Below are 25,281 nucleotides of genomic sequence, written 5' to 3'. Positions count from 1 at the left end.
ACTGCTTGTTACACGAGGTTCCTTCATTTTTTAGGGAGTTCTGACAGGACTATGCAGATATTTCTGTTCTCTATTAGAGTATCCCTTTTGGCAGTAGCTGTTGTTTTGTGTGGTTGCTATGTGGAAAATTCCATTTTTTAAAAATAGTTTTCAGCATAAATGTACTGCCAATTTATTCACTTGATCAACCCAGATCTTTTTTAAATTTTGATGTGGCGACATTTAAGACAAAGAAAGAAATATCTCTACACAGTCTTCGAATAGTAAACTCTACCAATTCTTTAGAATTTCTTTCAAAGTTACTAATTGAGTAGCGTGTTTCCAAACGACAACCGATAAGATTATTAAGAAAAACATTCCAAATACCCTATAGGCCCATGTAGACGATGTTTTCGTAGTTAGAAATAATAAAAAGAAACATAACCGTAAACTGGAAAAATTCAAAATATCGCTCAATGTGTTTGGTACATGTCACAACATGACCCTTTGGCCCTTTCTGCAATAAAATTACTTACGCAAGACTCACAATTCCACCAGATTAGTGCATTTACTATTAGTCTCTCACTCTTGGACGAAGTCCAAAAATAGTCTTAAATCATTAGATTTAAAACTATTTTTGGACCCTATCTCGCACTATCGACCAAGCTCTAACTCCTGTCTCTTTACCGCAATGTTGCATATTTATGCCTTTTACAAATACTTTAATGGTATGTGATCTGATGAACTCGTAGCACTTGTACCCTATCAATGAAATATTTTGACCTATCCGACAAGCAGCAAAATATCATCTCTTTACTCATGTGATTACTGGATTCGCTAAGCCTTGTATTTATTATTTATTGTTTCCGATTGCTAAACTTTCGAATTACCTTCCTATTCCCTGCTTCATTGTCTGTACTACATTGCAAACATTTAAATGCAATGCGAATAAACATCTCGCTGCTCAACTCCATACAATACTTTATTAGCTATGATCCTAAATAGTAAATCCTCACGTATAAGTGGTAATATTCTTGATAGTGGTAAAAAAGAGTAAAAACAAATAACAGATAATCTTTAAGAAATATGATTATTGAAAAATGTTAGCGTACCTCAAAATTAGGGGAAAATATCCAGTATGTTTCAGAAATTCAACAATTATTCTGAACCTGTTATTTTTAATGATTATCAGAAATTTCCTTCTTATGAAATATCATTGACTCACTGATTGCCTCTCCTTGGCGTTAATTACAGCGTAAAATTGATAACGTTTTGTATTTTTTATTAAAATTCTACGCCGGGATGTAGTCTATGGGCCTGATGATCACATAGGCTACATCCTGGCAGTGGTCGCCTTTGTCGGGTGCTTCTCCGCAATTGTGGGGCCTCTTTAGAACCGTGAGCTTCCTCAGGTGCACGCGCGTCTTCTACTCCTGCCTCGTGACCACCTTCTGAGTTTATTTCCTCATCGGATATCAGCCATTACAAGATGCTCTCCGAGTAAGTTGTGCTGTCGGAATCTTCTGTTTATATATATATATATATATATATATATATATATATATATATATATATATATATATATATAGTTTAGTGGAGATGGTAATTAATAAAAACTGAAGAAAATGCTCAATACTGTTGTAGAGCAAATATGCGTTTTATTTTTTATTACCGTATCTTTCTGTTAAGTTACATTATTGTTTCGGCTACTCGGCCGTTTTTTTGGCCGTCTGTAGCGTCCTCAGACTTTTACAGAAATGTTCACTATTTTGGGATGAAAGAGTGAAAGAGTGAATGAGGTCAGGGGGGTTGCGAGGAGGGCGGAAGAAAGAGAGAGAGAGGAATGGAACAAGGGGGAAGGTGGAGGCGCTTGGAATGTCGATAATGTTTTAGTTTGGGGGTTTAAGGAACTTGTGGGGGAGGGTCTGGGAAGTTAATTTCTGGTGTGGCTGAGGGCATAGGAATACATGAGGGGAAGAGGAATGTGTGGGGATGGGAGGAGGTGGATTTACTTTAAAATTCGAGTCTTAGTGTTAAAGTTTTTAGCGTCTCGTTGGTGAGATGATTTCTTGGTAAGTATGTCTTGATCTGTTGGGTGTTCGCTTATGTTTGGAGGCGGGGAGGGCTATGATTTGGTTTATTTATTTTTATTTTTTATTTTGTTGTTAATTGTTTGGAGAGGGTTAGCACATACATCGACATATATACACACGAGTATTGGTATATATATATGATGATGGCAGCAAATTCGCTTTCGAACATTGCCATCACTCGATATAGCACAAAAAGGTATATAGAAACACGAAAACATTCAGTGATGGGCAGCACGAATGTGGCTTTTAAGCTCTGCTAAACTCTCGCATTCCTTAGCACACATTGTATAGACATGTGCACCACAAGCAGCACGTTCTTGCTGTTCTTTTCTATGCAGGATCAAATGCCGTTTCAAACAGCCTCTCGTTTTGTACATCCGCCCGCAGTTGACACAGGTTAACTCTGGCAACTAAAGACTGCTTTGTGGCCCGCTGCGCCGATGAGTAGACTGGTGACTCATCAGCCCAGCTCTGCTAAGACATATTCTTCCATACACTTCACACTCCAGACCAATTTGGCTCCCCCTCCCATCCACGGCTCCTTTTTCTCTCCCTTCCCGGATATCGCGCTTCAGCCACTCATACTGGGTTCGATCCGCCTCAAACTTACCCACACCTCCTCGCAAGGTCCTTCTCCACTCTCTGCGATCCAAAGCAAGACACTCCCAGGTTCTTTCATCAATCTCATATTTTTTTAAGGTGGATCTTAATCTTTGTTGGCAGCAAGATCACATGGCGTCTCCACAAACGCCCATCCAACTTTCTGAAGGCATCACTTGCCCTGCTGATCCATACCGATACCTCACCATCCAGGGCACCAGACATACTCAGTGTGCTACCCAAGTATACAAACTTAGAGACAACCGCTATCCTTGACCTACGGATATAAACTGATGGCTCATAGTATGGCATGCCTGGAGCAGGCTGATACATTAAGACAGTTTTTTTTCAGATTGATCGTCAGGCCCAATGCGCTGCCGACAACCGCAAAAGCGTCCACAAGATGCTGCATATCAGTCACCGTATGAACCACCAGATCACAGTCATCCGCATAGAGCAAGTCACGAATCGTGTTGGTGAGTACCTTTGTACTTGCATTGAAGCGCCTAATGTTGAACAACCCCCCAGTAGTTCGGTAACGAATATAGACACCATCAGAGCACCCCCAAATGCCATCCGAAAGACCATGGTGAAATACAAAGCAAAGAGTGTGGGTGCTGGAATGTCTCCCTGCTTAACACCATTTTCTACTGAGATAGGATCAGCCAGCTTTCCCCCAACGTTGATCACAGCCTTCATATCATCGTGGAAGAGCTTTAAGATGGTTAAAAACTTGTCAGGACAGCCAAGCCTTTTCAAAATCTCCCACAAAGCATCCCTATTGACTGTATCAAAGGCCTTAGTTAAATCGATGAACACCTGATACAGCCCCTTTTGCTGTTCTATACATTTCTCCTGCAGTTGTCTGGCTGTAAAAATCATATCCACTGACCCTCGACATCTGAGACCACACTGCGACTCAGGCAAAACATCATCAGCAATATGCTCCAGTATTCTGCCTAGCATTATCCTACAGAGCACCTTACCGACTACTGAAAGCAAAGAGATGCCTCGATAGTTTCCACATTCATCTCTGCTACCCTTCCCTTATATAACACTACCATCAATGCATCCCTCCAATCCTGCGGAATACACTCATCCCACCAAGCAGTCTGCAACAATTCCGCTAAGCGTTGCATCATCTTGGCTCCAGAACATTTAAAGATCTCCGCATGCAAACAATTCGGGTCAGGAGACATTCCATTGTTCAGCTTATGGACAAATGTTTCAACCTCCTGAAGAGAAGGAACCTCTGCCAAGATATCCTTGACCGGATTTCTAGGAATCGACCTAACAAACTCCTGATCAACGTAAGAAGGTCTGTTCAGGAGGTAATCGAAATGCTCCCTCCATCTATGAAGAATGTCGGTAGGGTCTTGAAGAATATCCCCACCATCTTTCGAGATCGTCCGTAAACCGCGCGCAGTAGGCTGTATAAGATCTTGGTGTTGTTCGAATCCGAGGCGAGCTGTATTTCTCCACCATTCATCCTGCATGTCACGCAACCTCCTCTGCACCTCGTGCTTGATTGCCTTAAACTTGTCCCTCAGTCGATCTTGCTCGCCATCCGTCAAGCCACCCCCGAGATAAGCGTGCAATGCCCAGGCTTTTGAATCAAGAAGAGCCTGAATTTTAGTATCATTATCATTGAACCAATCCTGATGTTTACGCTCACAATAGCCTTATACTCTCTCACATACCTCATAGACAGATTCCTTAAAAGCAGGCCAAGTATTTTCACAATCAATCTCTTCCATCTCCTTGACTAGTTTCTCCCTCACAATATTGTCCCTTAGACGGGCAACATTAAGTCGCTTTGGGATAGCCACACTAGCTCCCCTCATCTTGGGCTTCACAACACACTTAATCTTTGCACGGACAAACTGATGGTCGGTCCAGCACTCTGCGCTCCGCATGACACAAACACTGCAGATATCCCTCATCTCACATTTTCTGACTAACACATAGTCTATCAAGTGCCATTTTTTGGAACGAGGATGCATCCAGGTCGTCTTGTATTTGTCCTTCTGCTGGAACACGGTGTTACCGATTTTAAAACCCATCTCTGAACAAAACTGTAACAACATCAGACCATTGCCATTACACTTGCCCACTCCGTGTTTACCCAGCACGTCCCAGGTTTCAAAATCTCTTCCCACCCTAGCATTAAAATCTCCAAGAATGAAGATCTTATCAGCAGAGGGAATGCGTCTAACTACACTGCACAAAGCAAGGTAGAAAGAAACCTTTTCATCTTCTGTTGCATCCATAGTGGGTGCATAGACACTCAAAAAAGTTGTATAACGACCATTTACCAGAGGTAACCTCATAGTCATGATCCGATCACTCACACTACAGTGGAGTTCTTCCAGACTAGAAAGAATTGATGCCTTTATAGCAAAAGCTACGCCTGATTCCCTCTTATATCCATCCGTTCTACCACTCCAGAAAATGGTATAGGCCCCAGCCAACTCATAAAACTGTCCCTCATCAGCCAGCCTGGTCTCAGACAAAGCAACTATGTCCATGTCATAACGTTGAAGTTCTTTAGATACAAGAGCAGATCTACGCTCTGAACGCGTTATTGCTGACGGCAAGTCAAGCAGCGTCCGCACATTCCAACAGCCGATGGTCATTGTCATATATTTCCTCGCAGTAGCATGATGATGACCGGGTCCAGGCTGTGGAGTCCTGAAACACCTGCCGGGCCAGGCCCTGGAAATTCCAGTTCCCTTATTGCCATTTACGTTTATAATCATATTTTCCAACTTCATTGAATGTTTTGCCGTTTTAGACTACAGCCAGCCTTTTTTTTGCTATAAAGATACACGAGATGGTAAAAAGTGTATCTAATTTATATCGAGCAATGCCTGTGCATGAGGATTGTTATAATGGGGAAAGACTTTGCACCGAGACAATCCCACTCTCTAAACAAATGCCACATTGACCCAAAAAGAAGAGCAAATCAACATCATTGGATGCAGCAGTCATCGCTGGTTTTATATCAGAGTTTTCCTTCTCCTAGGGAGGTTGCCTTCACCTACGGCTTATAGAGCCCTCTCCACCCACCATGCCATTTGATCTCTGACTGGAACTTAGGTTGCTGGGCACCAGAGCATATTCCACACGCCGGTGGGTCATATATGCCGCAGCTTACAGGGTCTAAGCTCCTCTGGATATACATACATACATATATACATACATTCATATATATATATATATATATATATATATATATATATATATATACATACATACATACATACATATATATACATATATATACATATACACACATCTATCTATCTATATATATATATAGATCGATATCTATCTATCTATCTATCGTCTATCTATATATATATATATATTCAGGTTTGAGGTGTTCAAAAGTCGGAACTAATGAAGACAACGAGATTGTTAGATAGTGCTCAATAAAAAGAGCAAAATAAAAAAAAAATTGAAAAATCTTTGTGGCGTTGAGAGGTTCAGGTCGCCTGAGTGAGTTTCATTGACTGAAACAGACGGTTATTTGTAGCAACCATATGTAATTGTTTACCCTCAAATAATAATAATAATAATAATAATAATAATAATATATATATATATATATATATATATATATATATATATATATATATACATACAGGCTAATAGTAATTTGTATGTTATATTCGTAAAGGACAGGGTAATTTTCTGTTGGAAATTTTTACTGGAAAGATTCAACGCGTAGCAAGACTAAAATAAAAGTTAAAAACAAAATATTTGCCAAATCTGATTATACATTTATTTCAACCCAATATGGTCTTTCCAAATAGGAGAGCTGGTTGAGATTATCCGTGCAACTGAATAAGAAGAAATAAAACGCATACTGTATAATATTGCTTAATCAGGAGGGAAGAAAGAAGGAAGAATTCGGATGTTGGAAACGGGATTAAGGGGCCAGAACAAAAAAACTTACAGTGCCATTACAAGAGAAGCCACTCGAATACTTAGGTTGTAAAATGTTATCGTATAAAATAAATAACGAAAAAAATTAATTAAAGGTCATTGTAAGTCATCATTTTGTTTCTTAAATATGTCTTGTATTTTGGGACGTTTTTTTAGAAGTATAGTTTCTATACAGTTTTTGGACTTTTATTTTCCAATAAAGGGTTTTTATAATACTAGCAGGAAGACCCGACGTTGCCCGGGATTGCATGATGATCAACGAATGTTTCACACTTCCATTGTTTTTATTGTCATCGAAACCGGTGAAATCGCCGATTTCTCAATCAACTCGATTGATTGCCTGCTCTAGTTCGGTGACTTAGTCCACAATACATTGTAGTCTACATTACACTGTAGAGAAACTATTTTTGATTTTATAAAATTATTTTTATATATAATGGCTTGAAATAATGTTTAAAATAGAAAAGTCAAGTATCATGCTTCAGCTGTGCTATGAACAGAAATATTTATTCAAACTCGCCTCTGTCATATCTAAGAACCTACTGTTGATTTTATATGTCTGGCCTTGCTGCTTGTATGGTGATAATGGGTTGAATTTAAATCTAAAATGAAAAAGTCAAGTATTTTGGTGCAGTTGTGCTTTAAACAGAAACATTCATTTCGAACGTGTTCCTGTCATATCAAAGAATCTACTATTGATTTTATATGTCGAGCCTTTCAGCTTGTGTGATAATAAAACTTCTAAAATGCACTTGTGATGTTAGGCTGTGTAAGGTTTCAACTTTGGCCAAAATAGCTTGTTCCTTCTTTCATTGGATTATTTTGATTATCGATTGTCAGTACTTATCGAATTCATTGCAATACAAAACCTACCTAAGAACACAGCCTCGTACCTAAAATGTGAAATTTCATTAAATTCGGCCCGGCCATTTTCGAGTCTATAGGGAATGAACTCACACACATAGATACATACAGGGTTCCTTTCATATAATAGTAGATAGATAGATAATTAATATATACATATAAATAATAAATATGTGTATAATTGAGTTAAATATGCTATACATTTAATTAATTTGTATATCTATATTATATTTATTTATATACTTTAATTGCTAACAATATTGTCTTTTTCTTTCATTGGCAGGTCAAGTAGTAGCTCCTATAAAAAAAATCTCTCGTGGATGGATCTTACAAAGTAATTAATAAGCAAATAAATCTCTGCATGCTGAAGTGTTAAACAACGTTTGAATAAACATGTCGGGACGTAAAAAATTTGCTACAGTTGCCCGGTCAGAATACGACGATGCGAATCTACGGAACAAGGTTCGCGCCGATAATCGATTGAGGGGGGAACTGAAGGACATCGAGCGTGCACATAAGGTAAAATTCCGAGACATCACTTTCGAGATGAAGCGAATTCAAAGTAAGCTTCCATCGAACGACCGTAATTTTCGCATGAGCGCAGAATACCAGAAAGTTTTGCTGCAGATGTCGCGACAGGAGACCATGTCTGCTCAAGCGAAGACAAGCCAGCTTAGCCTGGACGGCTTCATCGCCCCTGATGATCTTGAAGAAGACGACCATACGGATCACATGAGGGAATCCAAATCAGACTCTTGCTTGGAGAACACGAAAAGCGGTGAGATATTTACGTGTTTTTTTTTTTTTTGTTATTTTAAAAATATTTTTCAATTTTAATGTTAGATGATGTGGATTAGCTTTTTAGAAATAGTGTGTTGGTACGGAGCATTCAAACATATTTCACACCTAAGATATATGCATCATTATTATAACAATAACCCTGATAACTTAAACAGTTACGCATGATTGTTATGCTACATGTAAGTTGTTGGGTCACAAGTCATCTATTCTTCCTAAAAGATTGTTAAAATCACTTTTCTTTTATCAGATCATCGATGTTTTAGCAGTAATGGTACTTCTGCACTTTAGTGTCCGTTTGTTGTGAGTGTCGCTCAGCAACGCCAGTCGAACAACGGAAACCATCGGATTATAGCAAGCGAACAGAAGTAAAAAAAAGACAAGAAAATAAAACAAAAAACTACTGTAATAATTTCATAAATTTTACTGTATTATTTGTATTATTTATATTTTATGGCAAATGTGCTTTTTTTCTGTTTTTTTTTGTGGGGGTAATAAAAGTTTTGTTTCTTTGAATTAGAGAACAAATAGCTAAGAGAATTTACTGAAACCAAAAAAGGCATCGAAGCACAAAAATTAGGAACCCGTGATTTCTGGAAAATCTACAACAGTGTAGTAAACACTGGGCAATCAACAATTCCCTCACTAACTAACAAGCATGAGATTTTTGCTCAACAACCGAGAAGGCTTACATGCTCGCCAGTCGGTTTGCCTCCAACTCCACATTGGACCCTGCTTACCACCCCCTCCCTGACTTTCCTTTGCGGACAGATGCCACACTAGACGCTCTGAAAATCACCCCTTCTCAGGTGCATGCTATCATAAAAACCTTGATATCTCAAAAGCATGTAGACCTGATCTCATTCCGGCTGTGCTATTAAAACAATGCCCCGCCGAAGTAGCTCCAGTTCTCTCAAAACTTTACAACAAACGCCTTAATGAATCTTGCTTTCCGGACTGCTGGAAAACTACTTCTGTTGTACCAGTTTTCAAGAATTCTGGCGAATGGACTGGCCCATTAAATTATCGCCCCATTAGCCTCCTTCCACTTTTCGCCAAAATATTTGAGTTAACCAAGCTCTAGTCAATCACCTTACAGATGCTGAACTTCTGACCGACCAACAATAATGGATTTTGACAAGCCCGTTCCACAGCAGAAATCCTAACTGTAATCTCTGAACGTATATAACATTCACTGGATAAAGCAAGGGAAGATAGAGCGGTAGCTCTAGATATATCTAAGCCTTTTGACAGGGTATGGCATGAAAGTCTTCTCAGGAAAATCATATCATACGGTATCACTGGACGAATACTTAACATAATTAAATCCTTCTTAGATAAGAGAAAAAACCAGGTGATCCTCGACGGTCGTACATCTAAACAATATGATATAAATGCGGGAGTGCCTCAGGGGTCTATCCTTGGACCATTATTATTCATAATATTCATAAATGACCTCCCTGACAAAAATGCCTCTCAGATGGGTATATATGCTGACGACACCACGCTCTATAACAGGCACGACAGGAAACAAATGAACACACATCTAAGGAAATGGCAGAAGCACTAGATGACCTCCAATCTGTAGTGGAATGGGGACAAAAATGGATGGTCACATTCAATGCTGCCAAGACTATACTTGTTTCCTTCAATACTTACAAGAAACCTTCTCTACCACCAATAGCAATGGCCAAAGATTCATTATCTGAAAGTACTTTTTTAAAACTCCTCGGCCTAACGTTCACAGGAAACATGAGTTGGAACAATTACATTGAGAGCAAGGTCCACATGCTTTTGAAATGCGAAGAAGGTAGGCTCTCTCTATCGTTCTAGAAAGCTACTAACGCCCGAAAGTGTCCTGTACCTTTATAAGGCCACCATTCGCCCATGTATGGAGTATTGTTGTCATATTTGGGCTGGTGCATCTGCTACTAGTCTCTCGCTCCTAGATAAGGTCCAAAAGAGAGTCTCCAACCTGATACGTCCTGAACTATTATCCAAGCTTCAGTCTCTGTCCCACCGACGAAATGTATCCCTCTGTCTGTTCTACAAGTATTGTAATGGTGAATGCTCTGACGAATTTCAAACACTTGTGCCCCCACGACGTAAATACCCTCGACAAACCCGACAAGCAGCTAAATCCTACCCCTACACAGTAGAGATCCCTAGATGTAAGAGAGCTTTCTACTCTAGTAGTTTCCTCTCCAGAACCGCTAGACTTTGGAATTCCATTCCGGTTCCCTGCTTCCCCAACTGTACTGACATGCAGAAGTTAAAGTGTAACATGAACCATCTTGCTGCCCAACTCCCTACATAGTACCCCACTAGCTTATGTCCTTGATAGCAGCCCCCCTACACCAAAGTGGCATGTCCCTTGTTTGAGGTGAAAACGTAATAATAAAAAAATATATTTTTTGTTTTGTTTGTTTAGAAAAGTCATTATGGTATTGTATTCATTAAATTAATGAAAAACTATTTACACATTTTTTTTTTTTTGGTTTGGGGGTACATAAATATTTTTCGTTAAATATTTTTTTCAATGAAATAAGTGTTTTTATTTTTTATTTATAATTTTTTCTGTATTTGCCGGAGATTCTTGAGAAAATATTCTTTGAAAATATTCCTAAAGAAGTTTTTTTTAAGTCGGCGAGAGTGTGATTCGACAAGATCCGAAACCGCCGGTTACGCTTCGTTGTTTAAAGACGCACTTTCGACGGCATGTTTTACACCTCTCCGTTGCCAGCATCCTGTTTTCCTGACAAAACATGAGGATCGTTTCTGGAGATTTACAAATAAATCCAGCCTAGAATGGTTAATTTTCCTTCCTTTTTTTTGTAAGAAGCACAACGATACTCAGCCCTTACTTTTATTTACTGTTAAACTTTCCTTTCCTTTCTTTTTTTTCTTCCAATTTTTACCGTCTGCTAGTTCGCGTCTCTTTTTGCTCACTCGCTTCCGTCGTTCGCCGAACGATGCCATCGTTCACAGGGTGTTGCAGAGCGGGACGCACAGAAAAACAGGCACTAATGTGCAGAATAGCAGTAACGCCTCCTAAACGTTGAAGAGCTACGGAGACGGGAGTGATATCAATAAACCCGAAAAACGTTTTGTGCTGTAGAACGTTTTTTTTTTTTTTTTTTTTTTTTTTACATAGTCACCAATCATTGTCAATGTACTTTTGTAAGCGATTAACAACGACTCGGTCGTAAAAGTATGAAGCACGCTTTCTCACTCACATCTCTGCCGCCACTTTGAAATGCTAATTATCCTGACATTAACTGCATCAGCTTCATAAACGTTAAACTGGCGCCGGTGAATGTTGATGGGTAAAATATTTTCTGCATGGAGGAATTCAATGAATCATCTCTACTTCTGACGCACGTCCATAACAGGGGTTATTTTCTTATAGACTCACACAGTCAATATGAAATTTTCAGGTCATGAATGCATGAATCAAGCGTTATAACAATACAATTTACAGTCCCTTTAATCTATTCGGGCGGAATATAAAAAAATAAATGTCTGTCTGTGTACATTTCCCTACGCAATAACTCTGTCAATTTTTAGTCTACATACTCGAAATTTGATATACATGGTATTGAGATTTAGAAAAATCTTTGTAATCCATTTTCGGCCAGAAATTTGGCTGTTTAGGGGTCAAAGTTAAACGATTTGACTTTTGAAAACTCTACCAAACTCCTCCGCCAATTTTGGGTATAAACACTTTAAATTTTAGATATAGGTTCCTTGGACATGGATCTAACTTAATAACTTGATTTGAGCCCAAAACAATAAATGTTAAGGGATCATAATGTTACCGTAAAACTGGATGTGTCCTGTTTATTTATTTGTTATTATATCGTTTACTCTTATGTTTATTGCTAAACGTTTCATTTACGTTTACTACTACGAGTGTGTGTGTGCTTATCACCGTTCTTACATATATGGACGTTGGTGTGTATGCCCTTACGTATCTTACGTGCAGTTCACTGTTATATGTGTGTGTGGGTGTGTGTTCTTATCCTTACACCGATTCTTGCCTTGGAAGGTCTCGAGACATGTATGTGCAAATAACATAATGCGTACATATCTGGTTGCCTTGGCCAGAGGATGATATCTTCTGGTCGCTGGTCTTCCATCTGGTTGGGGAGTGGTCACTGCAGACAAATTCATTAATGACAACAAGATGGACTGAAGCTTCAATCTTTTATTTCAAGGCAAGCCTATTATCTCGGACCCTGATTGTCGGAACATACCTGAAATCTCCGATCTGCTTCCTAAACCACTCTCTCAGCCCATGTGGTCGTCAACCGGAAGCCTACGACTATACTTCTCGTGTCACCCCTAATTCCCGGTGCATGTCACCCCTAATTTCCGGTGCATTCTCCCTCGGTTGATACCTGTCAAACCTAACCTTTTGTGACCCTACCAACTCGCTGATGGCAAATGAAAATATACTTACATAACTTTCTATTTCTAAAACGATCTACATAGCAATTAAGCTGGGATTCCCAATACTACAATAATAGGGGTCAAAGTTAAAAAAATTTTGACCTCTGTGGTCCCTAAAAATTAGATAATTTCTGGTCTAAACATTTGAAATTTTACATAAAGGGTATTCAGAGATGGGGAAAGCTTTCTAATCGGTTTGGGTCGAAAATTTAAGCTACTAATATATAAATGTATGTATGTATGTCTGACATGACTCGAGGCGATGGAGGCGACGGATTTTACCAAGATCAGTATCGTTTTTAAGCTCGACCCTTCAGACGACGAATACCGAAAAAATTGCTAAAAACATTAATTTCTTCACCATCAACTGGGCACGTTTCTACAGGGAGGGGTCGCTTTTTTCGCCGATAGTTTCGAAAGTCATTCCCTCTTTTCGATTGTCTAGTCTTAATTTAAACCTACGGTTGGGCGGTGGTCGTAACAGCAAAGACGTCAGGTTTTTCCCGTTCTTTTCCTCCTTCGCGGTACGAGTTCGAGCCAGCTTTCCTCTTACCACTTTTTTTTTTTGCTCAACACACACCTCTTAACACTCGGGCAACGCCGGTCACCCATGCTAGTATATATATAATTTTAATTTTACCTATCTAGGAGATCCAAAAATTATTTCTCCATGAGAAATATTGCCTCTATTTTAGTACGTAAAAAATAAATATACATTATTTATTTTTCTTTTACTTTTTAAAACAGTATTCTACGCACACGTGTTTCTCTGCTCTACAGCTCACCATTTCATTGTATTTTGGCTGTACACACACACACATATATATATATATATATATGTGTGTGTGTGTGTGTGTGCGTGTGCGCGCGCTTATAATTCGTTTAATCGTCTTTTTCCTGCCTTGATACGAACTTGCCAACCGTCATGGAATTTTGAACAAGCCATATACTTCCACAGATCTTGTTGCATGCTTTCAGCTAAATTGTTAAACTGTCTTCCTGCCTTTGCTTAGAATATATAGTATATATTTTTTATTTATTTTATATACATATATCTATATATCTACAAAAGTGAAATTGTCTGTGTGTGTACATTTCCCTAACAAATTACTCTGTCAATTTTCAGTCTGCAGACTCGAGATTTGACATGAGGAGCATTGAGATTTGGGAAAATCTTTTTATTTGGCTTACGGCCAGAAACAACAATTTGACCTTTGAAAACTCTTCAAAAATCCTCCGCCAATTTTGGGTCTAAACTCTTGAAATTTTAGATGTAGATTACTTGGATATGGATCTAACTTTTAAATTTAATTTGAGCCCAAATAAATAAATATTAAGGGGTCAAAATTAAAAATAATTTGACCTCTGCGGTCTAAACATTTGAAATTGTACATAAAGTGTATTCAGATATAAGGCAAGGTTTTTAATCGGTTTTTGGCCGGACATTTGGCTCCCAAGGTGTCAAAGTTTAAAAGATTTTACCTTTGCGGTATCTAGTAAACTATTCAGCTAATTTTGGGTCTAAACATTTGAAATTTTACATAAAGGGTATTCAGACATGCAGCAACCTTTTAAATCAGTTTTTGGGCCCCATGTTTCGCTGCCAAGAGGTCAAAGTTGAAAAAGTTGACCTTTGCAGACTATCAAACTCCTCCCCCAATTTTGGGTATAAACAATTGAAATTGTAGATGTAGGCTACCTGGACACGAGTCAAACTCTTTAATATATATACATATGCAAATAAAGTTATGAACAGTACATAGGGTCTGACCAAATCGGGGCTTAACTGCTAGCATACACACACACACACATATATAATAAATACACACGTATTATATATTAATACTATTATAAATTTGCGTTATTTTGATATTCATATTAAAAACCCTTTTTGTAATTATTTAAAAAAGAAAACACAGCTTTGTTATATATGAGTCGAGGAATTGCATTCATCTGCAAAAGATCTAGCTAATTTGCATATTCTTTTAAACATTTATTTTACTTAATTCCTTATTAGATTTTTCGATTTTCTTATTAAGATGATCATTTTTAGTAAACTATTACTTGTAATTATATTCATGCAGGTATTATACATGATTTATACTTGCATAATATTTGCATAAAAAAGTTATAGTAAGCACAAACCTCTTTATTATAACTTTTTTTATATATTATACTAGTTAGTGTGCCCAGCGTTGCCCGGGTGTTTGGAGGTGTGTACTGAGCAAAAAAAAAAAAAAATAAAAAAAAAAAATAAATAAATAAAAAAAATAAAATAAAAAAGATAAACATAAATAAATAAAATAGTGTTAGTAGGCAGGCAGGCTCGAACTCGTACTACGGAGGAGGAAAAGAACGTGAAAAACAACAACAAAAAAAACAACAACAAAAAACAAAAAAAAAACAAAAAAACAAACAAAAAAAAACAAACAAAAAAAACAAACAAAAAAAACAAACAAAAAAAAACAAAAAAAAACAAAAAAAAACAAAACAAAAAAACAAAACAAAAAAAAAACAAAAAAAAAAAACAAAAAAAAAAAACAAAAAAAAAACAAAAAAAACGTGACGTCTTTGTCGCTGCGTCCATCGCCAAAACATGCATGCATTTTAACAGACAGATGAGATTTATAACAGACGAGGGAATCCAATACATAGAAATATATAAACATATACACATAATTAAAATTCATAGTGATTAGTTAATTATTTTAGGAGTAAATCCAATACAAAATACCATTACTTGATCTATTTACGTGACTTTTGGAATGTAACAAATAAACCTATAGATCGTATATATTTTGAATATGATATTTTCGTTATGTAAATCAAGCGCATTCTTCTGCATTTTTTAATAAAATGTTCTTGTGTATTTATTGCACAATAACATTGAAAAATCAACATCGGAATGTAAAAAAAGAAAAGAAAAGAAATGATGGAGCTCGAAATAGCAATCCTTGTACTAGTAATCGGTCACACTATCCACTGCACCAAAGGGACAACCGATTTAACAATGTTATGAAATATTTAAATAAATAGATGTCTCTTTTACACGATGTACGCGTATGCAGAACGACGCCATTGTGCTACGCTTGTCAAGCTATCATTTCTTTCAGGTTTGAACCCCTTAGCAATTATTTTAACAAAGTAAATTCCTCTAATAAAGTTCTGCACCAAAAATGCAATATTTTGAGCTACTGCACGTTATCCAACGACGATCCGTCTAGGAGGAGATACAATTTGAAGAAAAAAAAAAAAAAAAAAAGAGACACAGACATTGAGATTAATATAAATAAATATATATGTGTCTACGTATACATGTTTGTTTAAAAACATTTCCTGTCAAACTCCTGGCAGTTTATGGTCTACAGGCATTAAACGTAATGATAATGAAAACATATGTTAATGAAACTTAATTCGAACCCATGCGAAACTTTACTATAAACTTTTAGCCGGAGAAAATCAGTGCAAAAGTGTGAAAATGAAGGAAATAGAATTTGCCAGGTGAAGGTCGAATGACGGCATTACGAATATGCATGCGTAACGTAATAGCTATTGGTTCATGTTTTAATTTTTAGCCTTGCAGCAAACATATCTTCATAGCTCAAGCTTAAACGTCAAAAGAAAAAATAAATCGTAAGCTAAACTTTTGGTTTCAATTCTCAGTGGTGGCGCACAAGTATTTATTTATTTATTTTTAAAACTTTTTAAATCATTTCTATATATTGGGCCCAACATAATATAATGATAAATACGAAATCTGCATTAATTAAAATATAATTGTTTAGTGCATTTTGCGACCGGGCAATGCCGGGCGTTTTGCTAGTATATATATATAATTTACTGTCTGTGTGTATTTGTGTTTGCGAGGTTTTTATGTTCCTTATAGACAGATAGGTTAGGAAATCTACATAAAAATCCAAAAGTGTACTCCTATGTACAGTTAACCAGTGAATATAATGGGAGTATTGTCGAATTTTAAAACGCAGCCCCAGAGGACTCTCTTAGGGCATTGAAAAGTTCAAATATATCCTATTTTTAGGAAATTTAAGTCGTATGTAGAAACTTGGAAGCTGTACGAATCTCTAAGTGCAATCTTATCCTAAACGATTTATGAGACCAAACCATTTAAAAATTCAAATAAATGATCTTTTGATGAAATTTACATATTGCGTACAAAAATATAAAATGTAACTTGTCCTGAATCTCTACTTAAACATCTATGTGCCGAATATTTACGTGTCTCATGGGGCAGAACCACTTTAAACTTCAAATACATATATCCAATTTTCGACTAAATTTGGCGGGAAAGGAGGAGAGAAGTGAAGTAATGTGTGCATATGTGTACAATTTTAATATTATCAGAAATATTGGAGTATAGGTTATTTATGCAAACTATGTCTTCTCTAACCGTTCGTTGACACCAATCAGAGGAAGAGAATCGAAAAATTTGTACGTTGCAAAAGCTTTCAGACTGAAATACATTATTGCCATACTACTTCCCTATTGATTACAACATAATCGTCTTCAAATTTAATGTAAACACATCATTGTCATAAACCATTTTATAAGAGATCAAACTCAGTTTTACCATTTATCAATTTAAATACTCTCATAGTGTTTCCATCTTTCCAATGAAAATCATTTCGTCTCATTAACTTTTTTCCTCGGGTGGCTTTTTTTTTATAAGTGGTGAAATCAAAAGTAAAACGAAAATATATTGAATTTATAGAAAGACGTTGATAAAGGCATGCAAAACCGTCAACTTTATAGTTTTACTTTTATTTTTAACGGCATCTGTCTGTACGTAAATCATATCAAAATTTACGTAATTTGATTTCAGACTTACAAAGTCAACAACACCGGACATATCTTTTTCTCTCCCCGGAGGGAATAGGCCCCCGGAGTTAACACCATTAGCAAAATGAAGAGGGGAAAAATCTTGTTTGAAAAAAGTGCGTTACGCGGAAAGTATCAGAAAAATGATATTAATTGTGTAACTGCTTAATAACATTTCATAATATTTTTTTTTTCTAAAACTTTCATATTAACCTTACGCACTAATGCTTTTTTTATAGAGATGTGATCAAACTCCTGTTTATAATGTAAAAAAAATTAATAAAACAATGATTTAAAATATCTTTTTTTTTCTTTGTTTCCTGACAGAAAACAAAAGCAGCAGAAAACATGTCACACGAAGGAAAGGATCTGAAGAAGGGAATTTAAGTGCAGAGGACAGTTTGATAGCTGACAAGAGTCTGGCTGAAAAACGCCGAGTATGGGAATCGCTTAGCACACCTAAACACCAAAACAACACGAGGGCTGTGCGGGAACGACTGGAGTCGGAGTTCATTAAATCCCGGAAGTCATTCTCATCTCCTGCAGGCATGAACAGTCAACATTTGGCGACCGTTAATACAAAACACGACTCCAGTGGAAAACGATCAAGTGTGAGACACTCGCTGGATAAATAATCTATTTTTTATATAGAGATTGACATTTTTTAGCGACAAATTATATATATATATATACATAATTTTAACGCACATATGTATATAAAAGGATCTTTTAAAAAGAATATATAAATAATTTAAACATAATATAATATTCACATGTATATCTAAATTGTATATTTATCATGTAAACATATGTGTGTATATATATGTATATACACATATATACATACACATATATACACACACGCATATACACACATACATATATATACGCACACACACATATACACACATACATATATATACGCACACACACATATACACACATACATATATATACGCACACACATATATATACACACACACATATACACACATACATATATATACACACATACATATATATACACACACATATATATACACACACATATATATATATTCTTATAATCCACTGCTTTCCGTGGAATAGAGACTCAGTTCTTTGTTCATTTTAAAACGTTGGGGTTTATTTGCAACATCTGCATTCTGCTTCGGTCCAAAGCTGGTATATAGGAACATAATAGTTCAATAATTACACTTATCAACTGGGCAGCTCATCAGCGTAAAAAAGTAATAAATAAATAAAAATAAAAATTTCAAAATTCACAACAGAATAATAAACAGATCTATCCTCAACCGTCTGGTAATCACGGATTTTTTTTTCTGTACGTCTAATATATGCTATTATTTTTGGTGGTTTCCGATTATAAATATTTTTGTGTTTTATAAAATATACTTGCATTTTTACATCTCGTTGACAGTTGTACGATTACAATAATTTTTTCACCACTTGTTTTATTCTATGCTGCATTTGTCCACTTTCGGTATGTAATATTTATCCAAAAGTTAATGCTAGTCTGGCAGCAGTTTATTTATTAATACATTACAAATCCTAACATAAAATTACGTTAATTAAATATCATTATTATAATTAATTATAACCAACTTACATGTCTTATAATTTTCTAATTTAAAATTTAATATTTTTTTTATTATGTAAACTACATGAGTTTATTTAGGACTTATGGTGTAACGTGTTTGCTGTTTCACCAACTAATGTATGAACGTCATTAAAAACAAATACTGTTACTATTAGTTAAATAAAATGTAGTTTATTTTAATCGCATTAGTTCTGGTACTACAAATCTACTAGTACACTGTATCACTTAATCTCATGATGTTAGTTATACATTTTATCAGACCTAGAATATAACAATTAAAATTCAAATTTTTACAATTGTTCCTTTCATATTCTTACTTTCCAAGGGTATATTGCATTTTTACGCTGAAATAGTTTTATATATTTTCCTTATTTTTGCTTATTACTCTTTAGTTGTACAAACATTTTATCATTATAATGTACTATTTTCTCATATTTCTTTCCATATGTTTCCATTCTCTTCTATTAATGTATACGTAAACTGGGTACTCCTGGATGTTATTATTTAACTTAGTATAATTCTTATCACCTAGTATATTTATAGTAATAATTGCTATCCTATATCAACATATTAACTGTAAGGATAGCTTATTTATACACTTTTCCCCACTTGTATCTTCCCCCATTATTACCATCTATTTTTAATATTTTTTTCCTTCTACATATTAATTATTAACAAAAACAGTTTTCTAAGCTACTTATGATTTCATCATGTGTATTCGTTTATCATGTATAGTAGTTACTTGCTCATTTGCTTCTATCAAACTCATGTATCTATTATCACGCATTACAGTATGTTTACAATGTGTCTATATCATTATTATTTCAACGTGATATACTATTTATATATTTAAGCATTATATAATAGTAATTATAGTATATGCAATAGTAATATAAATTTCTTATTACTTAGTATTTATTATTTGGTACTGATTATTACATCTGCCAAACTACCCGATTACTTTTCAATAAACAATGTAAGTTAAAATATTCTCTAATTCTTGTATTTATTATAGTTTATCCGATATATAATCATTTGATTTATTCATCTTTTGCTATTACACTTATTTTTAAACTTCCTCTCATGTAAACAACCCCCTGTTATCTCATTGCGTTATTTATAATGTTACTACTCTGTGTTAGTATATCTACCTACTCGCTGGTGAGCTGTCAAGTTAAAATTATAATTAATGAACTATTATAGACCCAAATACTAGCTAAGGGTCAAAAAGAAAATTATGAAGGCGTTTCAAATAAAACCCCACGTTTTAAATTAAAAAAAAATGAGATCATCTTCCTTCTAAAACAGTGAATTATATGAAATATGTATAGCTCTATTATTGCACTATTGAGCTATCCAAAAGAACATAATGTTATTTGTTTATATATTTAAATATTAATCCAAGTAGTAAATATATGTATAGAAGCATGTTTGTATGTATATATAACCTGTTTAATAAAACATTTAAAACGGAGCTGTCAGAAATTTTTTTTTTATAGTAGCTTAACTAATTAATCAGAATCTAAATCAGAAGAATCGAAACGTTTTTGTGATATCGAAATCGTATCAGAAAAAAGTTGAGCTACTAAAAAAAAAAAAAAAAAAAAAAAAAAAAAAAAAAAGAAATCCACATGTATTTATATTTTAGAAAATGATTTATTGATCACATAAGACTAATGACCATAGGACTGTAGTTTAGGAATCCTACTCCCAAATCTAGCATTGGTTCTCAGAATCTAATTTAAGGTTTTGTTGGTGAAGCAAAGTAAATATTCTAGAGACGATGTGCATATCCTTTTCTCGAACATTTTGTAATGTTTAATTTGCTAAACGTCTACATGACGCCTATCAGATAATCCACAGTTTAATATCAAAAGATTTGTAAGTTTCGGCAGTTTTTTTTTCCTGCTGCCGCTGTGACCTTAGTCATTGGCTGGTCACTATCTCGTCAGAAATAATGTTTTATTGTATGTTTTCCGTTTGTGGAAAGAGTGAAAAATATAGACTAAAATTTCATAACGAGTTTATCAAAACTTTGGATATAATACATAAAGGAAAATATTTAAGTTTATTAAATTAAAAAAGAAATATCTACATTTAAAAATACGTTCCTTTTCCAAAAATGAGATTCTACGTTTTAGGCCTAGGCCATTATTTTCGAACTCATTAGAAGAAAAAAAAGAACCCTGATTATTCTAAAATTCAAAGTGGAAGATTAGTTGCACATAAAAATTTATCGTTAAATGATCCACATTTTCAGACAGGTAACTTTTTAAAGCAGTTAATTAAATTTTTACCACTTACTCAAAGTCCGACTAGTAATGCCATAAAACCACATGACTTATGGTTCGTAGTAGGCAGAAGTGTGTCTTTTATGACTTTAACATATACTAAAGATTGATTAGAAACATTAAGATTGTCAAGGTTTACAAAACGAAAACATTGGATACATGTCCTTAAAACAGTGTCTGGTTTAAAAGAGGTTAACATTTTCCATTAAATTCATGAGAATCTGGGTTTTATTTTGTTATTTTATTTTTACCATCAAGTTTTTCAAGCTGTTAACATGAAATCGTCTAAAAATGGAGATCGTAATTTTCTTTTTGATTGAAGTAGCATGCAGGACACAGCTATAATAAGTTATTTTCTTTTTGATTGAAGTAGCATGCAGGACACAGCTATAATAAGTTTTCTGTTTGATTGAAGTAGCATGCAGGACACAGCTATAATAAGTTATTTTCTTTTTGATTGAAGTAGCATGCAGGACACAGCTATAATAAATTATTTTCGTTTTGATTGAAGTAGCATGCAGGACACAGCTATAATAAGTTTTCTTTTTGATTGAAGTAGCATGCTGGACACAGCTATAATAAGTTATTTTCTTTTTGATTGAAGTAGCATGCTGGACACAGCTATAATAAATTATTTTCTTTTTGATTGAAGTAGCATGCAGGACACAGCTATAATAAGTTATTTTCTTTTTGATTGAAGTAGCATGCTGGACACAGCTATAATAAGTTATTTTCTTTTTGATTGAAGTAGCATGCAGGACACAGCTATAATAAGTTATTTTCTTTTTGATTGAAGTAGCATGCAGGACACAGCTATAATAAGTTATTTTCTTTTTGATTGAAGTAGCATGCTGGACACAGCTATAATAAGTTATTTTCTTTTTGATTGAAGTAGCATGCAGGACACAGCTATTATAAGTTTTCTTTTTGATTGAAGTAGCATGCAGGACACAGCTATAATAAGTTTTCTTTTTGATTGAAGTAGCATGCAGGACACAGCTATAATAAGTTTTCTTTTTGATTGAAGTAGCATGCAGGACACAGCTATAATAAATTAATTTCTTTTTGATTGAAGTAGCATGCAGGACACAGCTATAATAAGTTTTCTTTTTGATTGAAGTAGCATGCAGGACACAGCTATAATAAGTTTTCTTTTTGATTGAAGTAGCATGCAGGACACAGCTATAATAAGTTATTTTCGTTTTGATTGAAGTAGCATGCAGGACACAGCTATAATAAGTTATTTTCTTTTTGATTGAAGTAGCATGCTGGACACAGCTATAATAAGTTTTCATTTTGATTGAAGTAGCATGCAGGACACAGCTATAATAAGTTATTTTCTTTTTGATTGAAGTAGCATGCAGGACACAGCTATAATAAATTATTTTCGTTTTGATTGAAGTAGCATGCAGGACACAGCTATAATAAGTTATTTTCTTTTTGATTGAAGTAGCATGCAGGACACAGCTATAATAAGTTATTTTCTTTTTGATTGAAGTAGCATGCAGGACACAGCTATAATAAGTTATTTTCTTTTTGATTGAAGTAGCATGCAGGACACAGCTATAATAAATTATTTTCGTTTTGATTGAAGTAGCATGCAGGACACAGCTATAATAAGTTATTTTCTTTTTGATTGAAGTAGCATGCAGGACACAGCTATAATAAGTTATTTTCTTTTTGATTGAAGTAGCATGCTGGACACAGCTATAATAAGTTATTTTCTTTTTGATTGAAGTAGCATGCTGGACACAGCTATAATAAATTATTTTCTTTTTGATTGAAGTAGCATGCAGGACACAGCTATAATAAGTTATTTTCTTTTTGATTGAAGTAGCATGCAGGACACAGCTATAATAAGTTATTTTCTTTTTGATTGAAGTAGCATGCTGGACACAGCTATAATAAGTTATTTTCGCTTTGATTGAAGTAGCATGCAGGACACAGCTATAATAAGTTATTTTCTTTTTGATTGAAGTAGCATGCAGGACACAGCTATAATAAGTTATTTTCTTTTTGATTGAAGTAGCATGCTGGACACAGCTATAATAAGTTATTTTCTTTTTGATTGAAGTAGCATGCAGGACACAGCTATAATAAGTTATTTTCTTTTTGATTGAAGTAGCATGCAGGACACAGCTATAATAAGTTATTTTCTTTTTGATTGAAGTAGCATGCTGGACACAGCTATAATAAGTTATTTTCTTTTTGATTGAAGTAGCATGCAGGACACAGCTATTATAAGTTTTCTTTTTGATTGAAGTAGCATGCAGGACACAGCTATAATAAGTTTTCTTTTTGATTGAAGTAGCATGCAGGACACAGCTATAATAAGTTTTCTTTTTGATTGAAGTAGCATGCAGGACACAGCTATAATAAGTTATTTTCTTTTTGATTGAAGTAGCATGCAGGACACAGCTATAATAAGTTTTCTTTTTGATTGAAGTAGCATGCAGGACACAGCTATAATAAGTTTTCTTTTTGATTGAAGTAGCATGCAGGACACAGCTATAATAAGTTATTTTCGTTTTGATTGAAGTAGCATGCAGGACACAGCTATAATAAGTTATTTTCTTTTTGATTGAAGTAGCATGCTGGACACAGCTATAATAAGTTTTCATTTTGATTGAAGTAGCATGCAGGACACAGCTATAATAAGTTATTTTCTTTTTGATTGAAGTAGCATGCAGGACACAGCTATAATAAATTATTTTCGTTTTGATTGAAGTAGAATGCAGGACACAGCTATAATAAGTTATTTTCTTTTTGATTGAAGTAGCATGCAGGACACAGCTATAATAAGTTATTTTCTTTTTGATTGAAGTAGCATGCAGGACACAGCTATAATAAGTTATTTTCTTTTTGATTGAAGTAGCATGCAGGACACAGCTATAATAAATTATTTTCGTTTTGATTGAAGTAGCATGCAGGACACAGCTATAATAAGTTATTTTCTTTTTGATTGAAGTAGCATGCAGGACACAGCTATAATAAGTTATTTTCTTTTTGATTGAAGTAGCATGCTGGACACAGCTATAATAAGTTATTTTCTTTTTGATTGAAGTAGCATGCTGGACACAGCTATAATAAATTATTTTCTTTTTGATTGAAGTAGCATGCAGGACACAGCTATAATAAGTTATTTTCTTTTTGATTGAAGTAGCATGCAGGACACAGCTATAATAAGTTATTTTCTTTTTGATTGAAGTAGCATGCTGGACACAGCTATAATAAGTTATTTTCGCTTTGATTGAAGTAGCATGCAGGACACAGCTATAATAAGTTATTTTCTTTTTGATTGAAGTAGCATGCAGGACACAGCTATAATAAGTTATTTTCTTTTTGATTGAAGTAGCATGCTGGACACAGCTATAATAAGTTATTTTCTTTTTGATTGAAGTAGCATGCAGGACACAGCTATAATAAATTAATTTCTTTTTGATTGAAGTAGCATGCAGGACACAGCTATAATAAGTTATTTTCTTTTTGATTGAAGAAGCATGCAGGACACAGCTATAATAAGTTTTCTTTTTGATTGAAGTAGCATGCAGGACACAGCTATAATAAGTTATTTTCTTTTTGATTGAAGTAGCATGCAGGACACAGCTATAATAAGTTATTTTCTTTTTGATTGAAGTAGCATGCAGGACACAGCTATAATAAGTTTTCATTTTGATTGAAGTAGCATGCAGGACACAGCTATAATAAGTTATTTTCTTTTTGATTGAAGTAGCATGCAGGACACAGCTATAATAAATTATTTTCATTTTGATTGAAGTAGCATGCAGGACACAGCTATAATAAGTTATTTTCTTTT

General features: G+C 34.8%; 1 protein-coding gene across 2 annotated transcripts in view; it reads left to right on the top strand.

Moving 5' to 3' along the window:
* The window catches only part of LOC145279867 (uncharacterized), a 106,600-nt gene extending 85,953 nt beyond the window's left edge, over positions 1-20,647 (top strand). For both annotated transcript variants that reach the window (XM_080131314.1, XM_080131313.1), the window contains exons 2-3: positions 7,771-8,265; positions 17,901-20,647. In XM_080131314.1, the coding sequence (XP_079987440.1) occupies positions 7,881-8,265; positions 17,901-18,208 (693 nt within the window). In that variant the 5' untranslated portion in view covers positions 7,771-7,880 and the 3' untranslated portion in view covers positions 18,209-20,647. The remainder of the gene's footprint in view (positions 1-7,770; positions 8,266-17,900) is intronic.
* The last annotated feature ends 4,634 nt before the right edge of the window (positions 20,648-25,281 follow it).

Source organism: Euprymna scolopes, chromosome 7 (genome assembly GCF_053919585.1).
Source record: "Euprymna scolopes isolate OS-2025 chromosome 7, ASM5391958v1, whole genome shotgun sequence".
NCBI lineage: Eukaryota > Metazoa > Mollusca > Cephalopoda > Sepiida > Sepiolidae > Euprymna > Euprymna scolopes.
This window is presented reverse-complemented; position numbering and strand designations above follow the sequence as displayed.